The 16,891-nt window shown below is 37.7% G+C and overlaps 1 protein-coding gene across 1 annotated transcript in view; it reads left to right on the top strand.

Annotated features, from left to right (window-relative positions):
• PARD3B (par-3 family cell polarity regulator beta) overlaps window positions 1–16,891 on the top strand; it is a 1,020,734-nt gene that overhangs the window by 859,368 nt on the left and 144,475 nt on the right. Inside the window, exon 20 of the mRNA XM_032859992.1 lies at window positions 5,638–5,937. Within this exon, the coding sequence (XP_032715883.1) occupies window positions 5,638–5,937 (300 nt within the window). The remainder of the gene's footprint in view (window positions 1–5,637; window positions 5,938–16,891) is intronic.

The raw sequence follows: 16,891 nt of genomic DNA, 5'->3' as shown, positions 1-16,891 counted from the left end.
TTATTTCTACTATACAATATAATATCAGTATGAGTGAATAAATCAGTTAGCCAGAATTAACCGAAAGAAAACTCACATGACCCTCAAGGAGTTTGCAGTCTAGCAGAGACATTCAAGACCTTCAAGACCTTCAAGCAGAATGTCTTGAAATAAGTGAAAAATGTTTTCATTTGTTATATAAAGTAATATATAACAATTACAGATTAATAGAGAATTTACTGAATACACAGGTTGAAGAAGAGAATTGTTGAGATCAATATGGAGCTCTAAAAGAGTTTAAAATGCATTTTTAATGAGCAAAGTTAAATCTTTATTCTCGAAAAACAAGTCAGATATTTGATAAATGGAAAATGGGTACTCTAGGCAAAAGCAGTCATTTTGAAAGGGACAAAACAAATGTTCAATGAACAGCAATTTGAGGAAAATTGCCACAACTGAGTCAATAATGGAATCGTGAAAAATCAGATTTCCAAGACAAAGCCTGCCTCTTATTACCTGTTTAAATTTTTTTTTTAAGTTTTGATTTACCATAACAGTTAATATGTAGTTTAAGGGACTTTTTATATTTTTGAAATTTTAAAAATTATCCTAAAAATATGTGATATAAAAATTCAGATAATGTACCTCCAATTCCACTTTCAAGAGGTAATCACCATTATGAATTTTTTTGTATCCATCCAGACATTTTCTATGCATATGCAAGAATATGTAATACATCATACAAATATCTATAGGTATTTTGGCCCGTATGTGTATCTTACTTCCTTTTACAATAGGAATAAGATGACTGTATTTTTAGCTGCACCATATATCTTTCCTAGTCTCCTATTACTGCACATTTAGGCTTTTCTGCATTTTTTTCACTATTTCAATATCATCTAGTATGTTTTCCTTTTTTATCATATCTGGGATTCTTTAGTTATAATAAAGACATTTATTCCATTTTCATTTGTTGTCATGAAAGATAAATGTGGTCATCTGATTTTATGTTACTTTTTTGCTGCTTCTGCTTTCTATCTTTTTTAAACTTATTTATTTGAGAGAAAGAGAGATAGAGTAGGGTAAGGGGCAAAGGGAGAGTGAGAGAGAGAATCCCAAGCAGACTCCCCACTGAGCATGGAGCCTGACACAGGGCTCGATCTCACAACCCTGAGATCATGACCTGAACCAAAATCCAGCTTAACCAACCAAAATCCAGCCACCCAGGCACCCCCTGTTTTCTATTTTCTATATGGTTGGAGTTTTATTTCATACATTTCTCTTCTGATAATTTGTTGTTTTAGTAACTTTTTGTAGTAATATTTAACATAATGTACCCTCTCTTTCCTGATTTATCAATTTTCAACAGTCACTACCGATGCCTGCTCTAAAAAGTGAGGAAATGAGTACAACTGAATATAAACGCTTTTCCCTACACATCCTTATTGGTTTCTGATTTTCACTAATGATTATTTTTTTTATATTGTCAGAGTTTATCATACTTATATTTTTCCATAATTATGTTGCTACAAATGTTTAACCTTTAACCCAAGGTTAGGGTACCTCTCACCTTCACACCAGTCATTCCATAGCCTTATCAAGTTGAATTCTTCATTTTGATTCCATTTTGGTCGACTACTTTTAATTGTTAAGTAGTTTTTTGCAGTAGGTCAATGAGCTCTCTTCCCTTGAAATGTTTGAGAATGTTCTCCTTTGGGCTTTATTTATGTTTGAGGCTAGCCTGAATTTGCCTGAATTTTTAGATGACTTGATTTTTCTCCTTCTCAAAACAATACTTATGCATACTGTGTGCAATAACCCCTAATATTTTTCTCCTTTATTGTATTCAATTTGTCAAACACTTGTTATGAACCATTAAGTTAATTTCATGTTATATAGTGTTTAAAAATTTTTTTTAAAAATCTGTGCTAGAGGACATGGAGGATGTAGGGATCTAGGATCACCAGCAACTTGAATTCCATATGTTCTTTCAAAATATCTTCTTGCCACATCTGCTGGGTGCACACCCCGGGGGCTTGTTTTCCATGGTTTTCCATTTTGGGAGAGCAGATCAAGCTGAAAGAGATCAGCTTGCTTAGTGAAGTCTTAGATTATTGGTTTTATTTTGAAGAGTTTGTGTTTGTTTTTCTCTGCTCGGCTAATTCTGCCTTTCAGCTACAAAATAGGTTGGAGCTTCTTTTCTCTTGTCTCCTTTTACTCCCTGAAGTTTCTTCAGCGTAGGAAGAGATATATTTCTCAGAGGAAAGAGCTCTTTTCTAGCTCCATTCCTCCTCCAGTCTTAAGTTGGAAACTCACAAGGATTTACCCCACAATTCCAAAGGATCCTAAATTTGCCTTCAAACTATGGTTTTCTAAGTAGAAGTTCATTTTCTGTAATCTTGATCTTACTTTCAGTGAAATGTATACGCTGCTAGAGACATAGGCATGTATCAACTCTTGATGAACTCTCCCTTTTGAGTTGAGCCCAAATTTCATTGCATGGTGTAAGATTTATGGCCATTTTCTAATTCAATTGGAGATTTAATTTTGTCTTCCCAACTTTTCAACTGTTTGCACATTTAGGGTTTGAGGGAGGGAATAGAGGAGCCATACTCTTACTCCATCATTTACTATAATCTCTTGTTAGAGATTCTTGATCTGACGGAGATATGATATAAGATTATTCAACAGCCTTTTAAGGTATAGATTAAAGTGGCACAAGGTGACATACCAAAAAGTGTTAGAATCATCTAGGCCAGCATAGTCCGATAGTACTTTCTGCAATGATGGAATTAATCTATATCTGCATTGTCTGACACACTAGTCATGAGTCATGTGTGGCTATTGAGCATTTGAAATGCAATTTGTGACACTGAGAAGCTGAACTTTACATTTTATTTAACTGTAGTTATTCTAATTTAAATGTATACAACATCTCGTGGCTAGTGGCCACCATATTGGACAATGCACAACTAGGTAATATAAAGCCTGAATACCAGAGTTTGTCTAAAGAAATGGAAATAAAAGAGGATATCCAAGAGTTATAATGGTACAAATGAAACAATGTCTTTGTAAGAAAGAGAGAAGAAATAAAAACAATTCAAAAGCACTGTGGCAGGGAGAATGGGGAACCTGGTGGTACTGTCCAATAAAAAAGATGTATTATCAAGAGCTATTTTGAAAAATAGATATTTTTACAGGTTGAGTTCCCAGTGATAAGAAGACCTCAAAGTGGAAAGGACTCTAAACAATTAGATCACACTGAATTGAGGCAGAGAGGTCAGAGCTACAAAAAACAAAAAAATCTATTTCCTTGACATTTCTCTCCGGAGAAAGTTTCTTCTGCCTCCATACACCCCTTTTCAGATTGCCTTGTCCTCCCCCACACGGAGAGACCCTGATATATGGCATAATAATGACTGTTCAGAGAAATTACTATTTCACCTACCGAGTGATTAATATGAAATTAGTTACTGAAATACTCAGTGGTGCAGAGAGGATCAAGGAGAAATTTAGTTTTGTTTTTGCAAGAAAAAAATACAAGATAAAATACCGCTCTGCATCTACGGAGTACATTTCATCTGAGAATCTTTACATACCCAGCAAGCCTAATTAATGAGAAAACCTCTAAGACAGAGAGGTGATGAGATAAGGAGCACAGAAACTGGTGTTCTATTTCTTTGACTTTTAAAAACCAGGCTTGGTGTTTTCTTCTTTCATTAATGCACAAGTGTAGCTTTATGCAGCAGCCACGAGATGTTCATCTTTCTGTTGAATGGTTTCTCATGAAGGCATCGCACGGAGGAGGCACAGTAACCACACAGAAATCCCACCCCCTGACTTTATTGATGTCCTGCGTTCTCTTTGCAGTGGAAATCCATTCCTATCATCGTAGTGCAGCGAGCGTTCTCTGATAATCCAGTCTGCACTGTCCCTGAAAGGACTGTTTTGTTGCAGAAGAGAACAAGTTATCTTCTTTACAGAAAATTATTCAAAACAAACATCCGTGAATCTAGGACTAACGTGCACTGAAAGGGGACAGGCAGGGCTTCTTGACAGGTACCCTACCGTGTAATCTTCCTTTCATCTTCATTCAGAATCCCTTGGAGAGTCAATCTCCTCTTTATAAAAATATAAATTCTTCTAATTACTTATGTGTAGGGTACATGATTTGACTTAGTCAAAGAGGTATGCAGTAATGTATCCTGGCATTTATTTTCATCTGTTGTGACTTGGGGTTAGATGCTGGATTTTTGTCCTGTGTCGTCTTCATGTTTTCTTTTTCCCCTTCCCTTCTCTCCCCTTAAAAAACAAACAAACAAACAAAAAAAAACCATTCTGCCAAAAGAGAAAATACCTTGAAAGATGAAGAGGATGGCTTTTAAAGATTTTTACAAAGAATTTGATGTTCTGTAAAATAAAGCTAGCTGCCCTGCGCAAAAACGGCTGTTTTTGCTTAAAGAAGAGAAGGTACCGAGTGAGTTCAATTTTTGTTTTTTTAATTCATCCAGGGTCTCTATAAATGTGTCTAGGCTGGTACAGACCTTTCACTTCTAGCCCACAGCCCTCTTGTATTCTCAGAGCCCAGGATTCTAGCTTGTCCCTATCCTCTCCTGAGTTCTTCCTCTGGCTGCCTGAATCAGCAGCACCTGGCTTCTCTCACAGTGCGTGCATAATGCACCCTCTTTGCCCAGTGATGTAAGGTTACTTTCTTTTCCTCATTAGCACAGAACACCTCCTGACACCATCACATACCATTGTCCAATGAGATGCCACAGTGACCTTTCCATTTTAACACGTAACTGAGAATTTAGGAGAGCTGATCTAACACTTTCCAGATTAAATGTCAAATTCTTAAAATTCAGATGGATTTGGAATCCACCTAGGTGCATTTTGCTGCTCCCATTCCCAGCAGTCTACACAGTACACTGATTAGCAGTAGCATTTTGTAATATCACTTAAGGCTCGCGCGCCGTGGAGTTCTGCCAGTAATGTTTAATTCACTTATATGTGCCAATTCATCTCTGTCAGGAGCCTATTAATTTCTTCACTATTTTACTCTGTCCCCAGCCCCTATATAATGAGACACAATGATCCCCATTTGTGTAACCAAAAAACTTCGAGTCTCTTATAAATTACCTCGGATCCCACTGCTTTCAGTGACCAGAAAGCCTCTGTATTTCTTTTTCATATTTAAATCAATTTTTGCAAGCTCTTTCCTTTAAAAGAATACACTAGAACTCTAGGGTACCAAATAGGGATATCATAGCAAAAGTATGTGATTCTGATGGGCTCTTTAACATGCATCCCTCTCCCAAGGAAGACTTCCATATTATCACAGCACCAATGTACTGTTCCCATGGGGCACATCCCTTTGTAAGAAGGGAACGTTAATGAAAATCAGCCTCTGACTCTGCAGTCAGCACAGTCATCGGTGGGCAAGGTGTCAAAATATCTATTCCATTGCTATAAAAGTCAAGACCCCATAACAAATAAAGATCAGAGATATAAAATTAACCACATGGATATTGGGTTAACAGAAGAGTAACAGCTAAGTGACTGACCAGGAGAAATCAACATAGATTCAGGAGAGCCTGTCACTGTATTTCCACATAAAATTCACATATGTCTCTGCTCCCTGTTCTATATTTTTTTCAGGATTGTAGCAAAACACCAGGAGCTAAGGGAAAAGCAGGCAAGAGGTCTTATTGATTATGCTGCTGGTGCAACTGGATCGCTGCATGATATGGACGATGATGAAATGGATCCCAACTACGCCAGAGTGAACCACTTCCGGGAACCGTGTGCATCAAGTGTCTACAGGTCACCATCTCCGCCTCGGGCTGGACCACTGGGTTACCACCGGGAGAGCCGTCCGCTGTCTCCAGAGAGAGACCACTTAGAGGGTCTCTATGCCAAGGTCAACAAACCATATCACCCACTGGTGCCAGCTGAAAGGTAATATAGCTTATTAAAAGACAAATAATGGTTTTAATTCAGTAAGTTTCAAGTCATGTCTCCTGCTAAAGCTGATAAAAATACATCCTTACATCTATTAAAACTGAAATGAGATAGTCCTTTTGGTGAGAGATGGACTTTGACCCACCAGTAAGGTATTAGCCATCAAAAATAAAATGAAATAGCCAGTCATAAGTTGGCATGAATGAATGGTCGTCACTGAGGTCATGGTGCAACAGAGAACAGTTTGAAAGGATATTGTGGCAAAGGACTAATGATGAAAACTTTGAAGGAATATTGTCCTTTCTCCTACAAGTCCTACTGTGAAAGACTTATTCGAGAAAATGTCATGACACTGGGAGGTGAGGAGTCAGAGAATGGTGGCTTCTTTGTAGGTATAATGGAGTTGGAATTAGAGTGAGTGTAGAGGTGCGGAGGACCTTGAACAGCAAGGTTGGGATTTTGCGCTTAAGGAAAATGTGGTCCTGTATAGATGTTCATGGATGATCAGAGGTAGAAAAAGAGATAATCTTGGCAATAGGAGTTTGATGAAGTAGAGAAAGATAAGAGGTGACAAGGCCAAGGATCTTTAGGCTTAGCAGCTAAGGAAAAAGATAATAAGACCATCTGTCAGTACAATCAAAGTAGGTAGGGAACAAAATAATTTCAACTCCACCTCCTGCCACAAATAAAATGCCTCATCTCTTGAAAGGCTGATATAAGAGCGTTTTAGTCAATATACCTTGTTAGGTGACCCCTGGAATTAAACACGCAAGGAATGAGTTGACTGACCTTGGCTTAATCTGGCCGTAGCTTGAATTCTGAAGGGAGGAGTTGAGGGGGAGGGGTGGCAGGCACAAAGAGCTCTCATTCTAGATGAAAAAAAGACTTGTTTTCCAGATTTCTTTTGGTCCTGACAACTACCCAGTCCCTATTAGTAACCAGCTTTTGTGCAATAGCATGATATATTGCATATGTTTACCGTTTACATTTCCCCAGCTGGGTGATATTATGCACTTTCAATTAGATTGGGGAGAGGAAGGGAAATCATGGCATTTTTATGCAGACTGTAAAGTGTAGCTTCACAAGACTGATTACCTTTCAGAGCCTTTCCAATAACCAAGTAGGAAGGAAGGAGCAATTTTTAATCCTTACTGTCAAGCTTCCAGGTTGATAGTATTAAAGAAAGATGGTCAAGTTTTTCTTTGGGATAAAATGAAAGTATAAATTCCTATGACTGTGTGAGACAGCCCCAATAACTAAACTGTTAATTCAAACAACTGATTAAGAGTTGGCCTTTTCTTCTAAGCCTTCATCTTGGGTTGACTTTTTATCATGGAAATGACAATACCACTCATGAGTATCTTCTGGCCCAGACCAAAGCCAATCTTATTTTCCCTAAATCAGACAGGTCTTCATAGCAGTCCCCTTTGTACGTGCCCCCTGCTAGAATCCCAGCAGAGAGGGACTGTCTCTAGGAACCTCCAAAGCCAGTATTTCCCTGTACTAATTCCATGGACATAAACACAAAGCATTCTATTAAAAAAAAGTTCACTGGCCAAATGCATATGGAGAATTCTGGGTTATGCCCCACGGAGCAGGTTTTCTAACTGCAGTCTTCATATCCCCAGTATGCTAACATGCACTGTAAGCCTGTAAAAGGAGCATACAATAATCAGCACTATCACTTTTCAAATTTTTATCACCTAACCCTTATTTTGTTTTTCCAGATCCTATGGTTATTCTTTGGAACGTGAGGAAACTCTATCCTAAGTTAATTTTTACCCATGTAGATTTGCCCAGTATAGAAATTTCTTAGGATAATGTTAACTGTAGCCAGTGTATAATGAGATTAAAAAAAAAAAAAAGTTATTTACTTCCCAGTCTAGATAGATAGATAAGTGGTAGTCTTTCCTTTGACTCTGACCCCATTGTATTAATAAATGATCTAAAGCTCTGTCTTCAGTGGAGTTTTAGTCACTTGTCACATTTTTGGATAATAGATCAAAGTGTATGACTCTTTATGCCAGAATTATCTTTATTCTCTTCTTCTCTTTCATTATATTTGAAGAGCATTCAGCCCCTTGTTCTTTAAGTCATAAAATGAGCAGTTTTTGTCTTGGCATACAATAAGCACTCGATCATCATTATTGTTATTATTACTGTCCTTTATCGTGAAATTCTCAACTTTTCTGGTATGCCTGGGAACCAGGTGAGTCTAAGAGGAGTGTTGCTTTGGGCATACCTCACACAGTGCATATAAGCTGGAACCATGAGTACCAAACCTACCTTGTGTACAATTTGAGGCATGTCATTCATTTTGTCATCTCTTTGGCCTTTCACTCAGCAAACACCATCCAGAAAGCCTTCTTATATTATCATTTGACATCTACTGTGTTCTAGCTACTGTAGTAAGTTCTAGGGAAGATCCAAAGATGATTAGAAAGTGGCCCTAGTCCAGAAAAAGTTGTATTCTAGTTAGAAGGGGGATCAACACATAAGGAAACAGATCATTGCAATATAATGTAAACAGAAGAAAAAGAAGCTTTTCTAACTGTGCTGGTTGGGAAGGATCTTCAAAAGGAAGCAACATTTGGACTGGCTCTAGAGGGATTAGTAAATATTGACCAGATCTGGCAGAAAAAATGTTTTCCTTACAGAATACATAGCATATATAAGGGTGAAGTGGGCTGGAAGATCATGGCATGTTGGGAAAGCTCTGAAGCATCCAGGAAATGGAGTATGGAAGGGGAAAGAAAGTGATAGGGATAGGAAATGTATCTGGAAAGCAGGTTAAAGTCATATTATAAATGAAGAGATTCCATCTTATGTCCACATACTTTGATTGATAGTAGCTGTATGGAAATCAGGGCTAAGAAGGGTTCTGAAGTTCGGCTCCAATCATGGTATCTACCCTGGGCTCCAGGGATGAATGTAAGATGGGTACAATCAGTATTTATGTATATATTGGCTAATCCCATGACACTGGGAGCCATCAAAGTGTCATAATTAGGGAATGAGCTGATAGTTTTGTATTTGGGAAAAACAGCTCTGCCAGTTTGAAGGCAGACAAAGAAGAAGATGGTTACACTATTGGACAAATTAAGATATGATTACAATATTGAAAGATGGGAAGGGTCTGGAATAAGAGAGTGGCATTGGATGAAGGAAAAGAATAAGAAGTAGCCAAGAGTTTTAGCTTAAAACTGAGAGAAAGATGTGTAGCAGAGACCACAGAGGTGAGGCTTTCAAATACTTCAGGGAGGTCAATGGAAAGGGAACTAAAAAGAGGATTTAAGATATAACCACTAAGAGCTCTTCAGTTAATTTAGAAAGAAAAATTGCAGTAGCTAGATAGGAGCAGAGGGAAATTGCAATGTGAAGAGAATTGGTAAAGTGATAAGAACTTAGCAAGCTTGGCGATAAAGATAGCATTGTTGTTATAAGATGGAAAAAGATGCAACTTTGAAGTACCTTACATAATAGTACAGTTGACCCTTGAACAATACAAGGGTTAGGAGCACTGACCCCCCACTCCCAACCCACATGTCAAAAATCTGCATATAACTTTTGATTCCCTAAAAACCTAACTACTAATAGCCTGCTGTTGACCAAGAAGCCTTACTAATAACATAAACAGTCAATTAAGACTTATTTTGTATTATATATATATTATATACTATATTCTTATGATAAAGGAAGCTTCAGGAATAAAAGTTAAGACAATCATAAAGAAGCTGTATTTATTAAAAAAAAAAAATCTGTGGGTAAGTGGATCTGTGCAGCTCAAGCCAGTGTTGTTCAAGGGTCAGCTGTGTTCAGAGTTAACAGGGGAATTCAGAGACCCATCCAGAAAGCCTTCTTATATTATTACAGAAACTGTGGCCCAGAGAAATTTGAATGACCTGCCCAACGTCACATAGCATCGAATAACGCCTTTATCGTAGGTTCTTTTTATGTTATACAATCTTTGTTTCCTTATATTACACCATTTTAAAGACCCATACTCCCATTTCCTAGTTAAGGGAACTAGTACCCAGATGGGTGGATTGGCATCCATTTGGCTCCCAACATACAAACAGCAGGTTAAATCTCGGACTCTGGAATGAGGCTGACCTGGGTTCAGTCCTCTTCCAGATATTACTACATGACTTTCGGTAAGTTGAGTTTTCTGAGATACCATTTTTCATCTTCATGTGTAAGATTCAGTAAATATTTACTGAATGTACTGAGCGCCGGGACATGAGTTCAGTGCAGAGTTCATTGGAAAACAAGGAGGAAGATGGGTACTCTCTCTCTAGAGCTTATAGTCCACTGGGGGCTACAAAGGTGTAATGAGAACACAGCGTGAAAACTGCTCCGTATGGGAAGCATGTGGTGCCTGGTGCAGCTGGACCTGGGGGTGGGAGGAAAAGAGAATGGTGTGGGTGTGAGAGAAAGCATGGTGTGTTAGAGGAACTACAAGAAGTTCAGTAAAACAGAAACCTGAGTGAAAGAGTAAATGGCAAGAGGTTAAAATGGGAGGCTCTAAGAGCTGGGCAAAAAGCAGATGATACAGCTTTGGAAGGCCTTGATGGGGAGTTTGGGCTTTATCCTGAGATGTGGTCCAGGAGTGGGGTGAGGGAGGGCTCACTAATGTGACACAAAATCCTGGACTTCAGCCTACCATTAAATGGCAATTTATCCTCACCTCCTTATTTGCTGAAGGAGGATTATCCTAATAGCTTTACATGTTATAATGGTTAAATATAATCTATAGAACAAATCTTTATCTGTTATATATCTCTATGTCACAGAGACATGTCATGTGTGGCCCACAGTAGCTTCCTAATAGGGGCAACTAACTTCTGCCTCTTACCTGCCTGCTTCTCAAGGCTTGGGCCTAAATCGTCAGTCTTTCTAAGAAAAACCTGGCTTATAAAGGATTTGTCTGTAAATGATGGTGGCTAAAAACAATCCCTATCACCATGATGGAACCATTAAGACTGGATTCTTGTGGTGCTGGTTCTTCTAGGATTCAAATATAGCAGGGGTTAAGTCCTGACAGCTCATAAGGGTAGAATGTGTTCGTTTGTCACCGCAACACCAGCAATTAAAGGGCTCCCACAGCATGGGAACATGAAGGCTTTATGTTTAAATGAGCTTAGAACAGTCCCAACTAGGAGGAGTAGAAGGTGTGTGTGTTACTTAACATGGTTGCAGTTTTGCATTCACTCACATGATTAAATGACATTCTTTATGAGAGGTTGCTAAATACGTTTGATCACACACCCTTACCATAAAAAGACTTTTGGGTGTTAACACCCAAAATATATGCCTTTGATTCTAAGTGACATACACTTAATTACCTTACTAATGATATTATATGCATTATAGATCATATTGTAAAATATAGAAGTTAATAAAAGAATGAGATTTCTTAAGCTGTGAATAATAGTTCTATTTTCTTTCTCCCCTCAGATGTGCCCACAGCCCACTTTAGAGACCACTGGTCTCCACTTCGGGCTCCACAGGGATAGGGACCTTGCATACTTTTGTTCACCATTATCTCCTCATTTCCTAGAGCAGTCTATACTCAATAAATATTTTTGGAATGAATGAATGAATCATTTGACAGAATCTTAGAATTGAATGGGATGTTAAGGGGTCAAGTCTTACATCCCATCCATAGGCATCTTCTCCACAAAATCCTTCACAGGATGTCATTTAACCCATGTTGGCATACCTACAGTGACAAGAATTCATGAGACATCCCTTTTTACTATCAGATTACTCTAGTTGATATGGGGTGCTCACGTTGTATCCACCCAAATGCTTTCTCCATGTAACATTTACTATAGCTCCTGGGTTGACCAACCTGGACACAGAATCTAAGCCTCATTCGTAGCCCTTCCTTCAGCTGTTGGAGGTGATTGCTCTGACCACCTTCCTCAACAAATGTTTACTGAACTCCAAATATATGGCAGGCTCTCTGTTTAGACCTGACCTTACAAGGATGAAGCAAACAAGCACGTAGCCTTGAGAAGTATTATCATTTATGGAGTATAAACTCCTCTAGCAGTCCTAGTCATTTAAATTACAACCCACGCATGTAGCCTTCTTGGTAGCCATATTCTGAATATGCCACAGTCTATTGAGTTTATGATTGTCTTCCGTTGCATGGCATGGAGAACTGGATACCATATTTCAGATATAGTGTGAAAAAAAAGGCATAGAAAATCAAAGAGACTCTTACATCTTTTGATCTTAATTTGTTATTAATGCTGCCTTAATTTTTATATCAGGTGTCATTTATGGTGTGCACTTTTTAACGAAGAGCTCTATTTTGAGTTGCTATCAAGCCAAATATTCCCAAAAATATTATGCAGAATCCTATATTTTTATAATCATTTCTTTAAACATAGGATATTCTCTTTACCTGAGTTAAATATTTGCTTGTTAGGTTTATCCTATTGTTTTAGCCAATAAAGATATTTTAAAGTGTTGATTTTTGTCCTCTAATATATTAGCTATCCTTCCTAGGTTTATACCATCCTCATATTTAATCATTATGGACTCATCCATGTCATTGATAAGATCGTTGATCAATGTCAAGTATAATCCCTGCAACTCATCACTCAAGACCTCCATTAATCAACTCTCTTTGGGTTGGACGTTCAGTTAACTATTAATGCAGTCTACTGTTATTGAGTGTACATTCTCCAGTTCATCTGTGAACATTGTGGAAGACTTTGTCAAATATTTTAGTGATATTAAGGTACACTGTGTTTGTGAGAAACCCTTGATTTACCAATCTAGTAACCCTAAAAAGAAAGGGAATTAGTTGTTCTTGATGAATACTGCATCCTTTTTCTCTTCTAGATATTCCCAAATAATGTGTCCATTTAGACTTAATTAAGCAAAATAATACTTCCTGGGGCCCAGTATAATATCAGGCACTTAATATCTGCTTATCAAATACTTACTGGCTTACATACTACAGCTGTGAAATTAAGGTGTACAACCGCACAGAGCTCCTCGGTATCCCTGTTAAGAATCCTTGATTCCCAGCAGGCATTCACCAATGTTTGTATGAAACTCCCATTGTGTTGTATTCCACAGATCATACAAAGAAATTTGGAAACCATCCTTACCCTCAAGGAATTCAGTATAACAGTGAAAACTACCTCATAAACAAATAATTGTATTATAATGTGTTCCATTAGAATAGAGGCATATAAAAGACATAATATAAAAATTATGAAATCTCATATGCATTTAATTTGGGAAAGACCTGAGACGCTGGATTAGTCTTTCTAGGTAGTTGGCTCAAACATACTAATTTTTCCAAGCCTCAGTTTCCTCACTGTAAAATGGGGACAAGAGTATAACCTATCTCCTATGGATTGTTTGTAGAATAAATAAAATCTCAGTGCCTGGTTAAATAAATATTGACTACAGCTATTTAAGAATGTCATTAGACTATGTATTATTGGCCAATATTATATATTATTGGTCTACATATTAAGAAAGTTATTGAACTAAATACAACTATTTAGGAAGGCTATTGATTATATTTAGCTGCTGACCCTTAAAATCATGGGTTTGGGAACCTGTTAGATTCTGTTTCTCGGTCACATAGTTGATGGTTAATTCCTAATTCCAGCCCAAACTCTTGCTGGTGTATTTCAATCATAAGAGTTAGAAAGTAGAAACAGAAAAGAAAATGGGGTTTTAAAAGGCACGAAAACTGGAAAACAGTTCAGATTCTTTTATATCAGTCATATCATCTGTGTATGTGAAGAGCACAGTTTTTATGTATTTACCTACTCTGTCAATTGCTTGTTAAAAACCATTCCTACCTCATTAGATGTCCCTCAGCTTGTCATCAGAACTAACGCTGTCTTCCTGTCCTTTGAATCTCCATTTGTTCGGGCTTGAGCTTATGCACAGTCCATTGGATGAACTAGCCCAATTTCTGGGTGTCCCAGAAGAGCTGTCATTGACAATAGTGTGTTGAATCATATCCTGTTTGGCTGTAAACAACCAAAATCCCAACTGATATACTTGTCTCACCCTTTAAAGAATTTCTGTGGTTTGGGCCTCATTAAGTGACCTCTTTTCATTTTTCTCCTCTGCTTTCCCCAATAGTTAGACTGTTTTTTTCATGTTACATCATGATTCCAAGAAACCTGTTGCAACTCTAGGCTTTGTGTCCACTTTCCAAGGAGAAAGGGACAAAGAGCTAATGGACTATGCCTGTCAAGTCCATCCCTTTGAAAACAGAACACCCCAACAACTTCTCACTGACAAAAACTATATTTAAAAGTCTCTTCTAAGTGCAAGAGAGTTTTGGGAAATAGTATTTCATCTTCAGTAAACAAAGACAAGGGAGAAAGGAGTTGCAGGTAGCTTGTAGGAAGCCATCCCATGGTATCCACCACAAACCGATTACCTCTAGATGGCTTGTCTTCTTTTTTTTCACTCCCATTAATAATGCAAAAGTTATAGATTAATGCTACATAGCACTCTGTTCAAATATATTATTAACTTCCTGTGGGAGGCTATCCTTATTATATAGACCCTCTTTTATAGCTGAGACAGAAATATTTCAGTCTGAGTATTTTTTAATATCACTTAAATAAAGCAGGTGGAGGGCTTACAGTCTTAGTTTTCATGACCACTGAAAAGTATGTTTTGGAAAATTCGAAGATAAGGGTGATGAAGGATAGAAAAAGTGTTAACAGTAAAGCTTCCTAGCCAGGTGTGAACAGCTGGGTGTGAAAATACCTTGTGCTATTTTGGCAATGCAGGATAATTGATGTCTAGTTTCTTGATTTCAGAGATTTGGCACCTCACTGAGGCACGACTCTGTCATACACAGTTCATTCCTCTGTTGGTACGTGTCCCCAGTCTCTAGTGATTTTTCCTTTTATTTTTACTTCAGTTTAAAGGCTTTCTGCTCTCACTTCTGACTCACAGCTTTGCAAGGCTGTGTGGAGGGAGTTGAACAGGGACTACAGTAGATGACTTGGAGATGTGTTTTTAGTTTCTATAAACAGATCCAAAGTGATCTCATTTCGGTTTGGGAATCCCAGTAATAAATGCCATTTCCATAGAGAGTTAAAATTCATCAGTTGAACAAAGCAATCCTTTTTTTTTCCTTAGAACATATTGCCATCAATTTTTAAGTGACTTTTAAACAATAATGAGAAATCTCTTAATGAAACAATCTCTATGACCAGATAAGTGCTAATAATAACTGATATACCATTAACTCTACTTTCCTCCATCCCCACTCTTTAAAACTTGATGTTCTCATTAATTTTTTTCTTTTCCATCTTCTGAGAGCCCTACTCTTGGGATTATGCTAGACTTGTGTCTGCCTAAGTTGTCAGCTTCCAGGGGTGACAAATGTAGATAACCTTCTCTTCTATTATACATGAGCTAGACAAGGAGGGTTGGTACTTAGTGACCATCCATCTGTAAGACCTCTACCCTCTTGCCATCTTCAGCCTTGCTGGTAGTTTGAGGAATGCTTGCCAAAGGGTTGCTCTGATTTCCTAAAGCTGTCATTTAAGAACTGACTGGACTGTTTTTCAAACAAATGACCTGATCCTAAAGGTATATTTATCTAAATTATCCAGTTTACCAAGAGGAGGTGGGAGGGAGTGTGCAGAATTTCTTGAGACGTATAAATAACACAAAGAGAATTCTGTCCTCCTGAGGGATGCAGCTGATACTTTGGAATATTAATGGTGGCATGCTGTAATAAGGGTCAGCCAAAGATGCTATAGGAGCTCCTGATGGAGACACTGAATCCAGATCTGGGTGGTCAAACAAGGCTCTCTAAAGGAATCTATATTCTGACCTAAAGTGCAAGCAGAAATTAATTGAGCAGACAAAAAACCCAAAGAGAAAACATGGTGCATTTATGATAGGAACTGCATATATCAAAATATCTGGAGTGTAGTACATAAATTAGGCCAGTTGGAGGCAAGAAATGAAAGTCAACATAAGCCATACTCTTAAAAGCCCTATCATCTGAGATAAAACAATTAGTATCTAGTTCAAGAGCAAGAGAAACCCTTGAAATGGGGATGCCATATTCAGATTTATGCTGTAGAAAGGTAACAGAAATCCTGTAGAGTAAGTATCTATTAAAACTCCATGTTCTCATTAATTTTTTTTTCTTTTCCATCTTTTGAGAGCCCTATTCTTGGGATTATGCTAGACTTGCTTCTGCCTAAGTTGTCAGCTTCCAGGTGACAAATGTAGATAATCCATGAGAATCTGGAAGCTGAGAAAAATTAAGAAACTTACCAATGGTGCCACAAGTACTAAGTGATCAGAGCCAGGTTTCCCACCCAGATATGACTCCAAAAGCCATGCGTGACCTTCACCTATGAAAGGTGTTCTTTTTTTTTCAAACTGCAGGTTGTGACCTATAAGTACATCTCGAAAACAGTATAGTGAGCTCAATCAATATTTTTTTAAGGAAACAAGGTAGAAAAAATCATTACAATAAAAAATGATAGAAGCCACTAAGCATGTGCAAAAAGCATGCATGTTGCTCCTTACCTGCCAGACATCTTATTGTCCCTCATTCATTCATTTGTTCATTCATTCCATTAAAAGAATATTAAATGTCTATCATGTGCAAAGCACTCTGCTCAAGGCTATGAGTACAAGGACATATCAGAATCCTTGGGCTTTGACCTACTTCTCTATAGTAGTGCTAGATTTGTGTTGATCAACTACACTTACTTCAGGCCTCTTGTGACCTGTGGTTTGCATTAATCTATTAGGCTAAGCCACATACCTTTTCATTACACAGTCTTTGCCTGTTAAAGACCCAAAGATTCCAAAGTGCCCTCTTTATAATTTCTGTATTTAATGCAGTGTGTAATCAGGAATAGGCCATTGTTAGGTCAACTGCTTTCCTATGTTTATCTTTTCAAACAATAAATAATCC

The sequence above is a fragment of the Lontra canadensis genome, unplaced genomic scaffold (assembly GCF_010015895.1).
Source record: "Lontra canadensis isolate GAN:19392208 unplaced genomic scaffold, GSC_riverotter_1.0 scaffold18, whole genome shotgun sequence".
In the NCBI taxonomy this organism is placed as follows: Eukaryota; Metazoa; Chordata; class Mammalia; order Carnivora; family Mustelidae; genus Lontra; species Lontra canadensis.
This window is presented reverse-complemented; position numbering and strand designations above follow the sequence as displayed.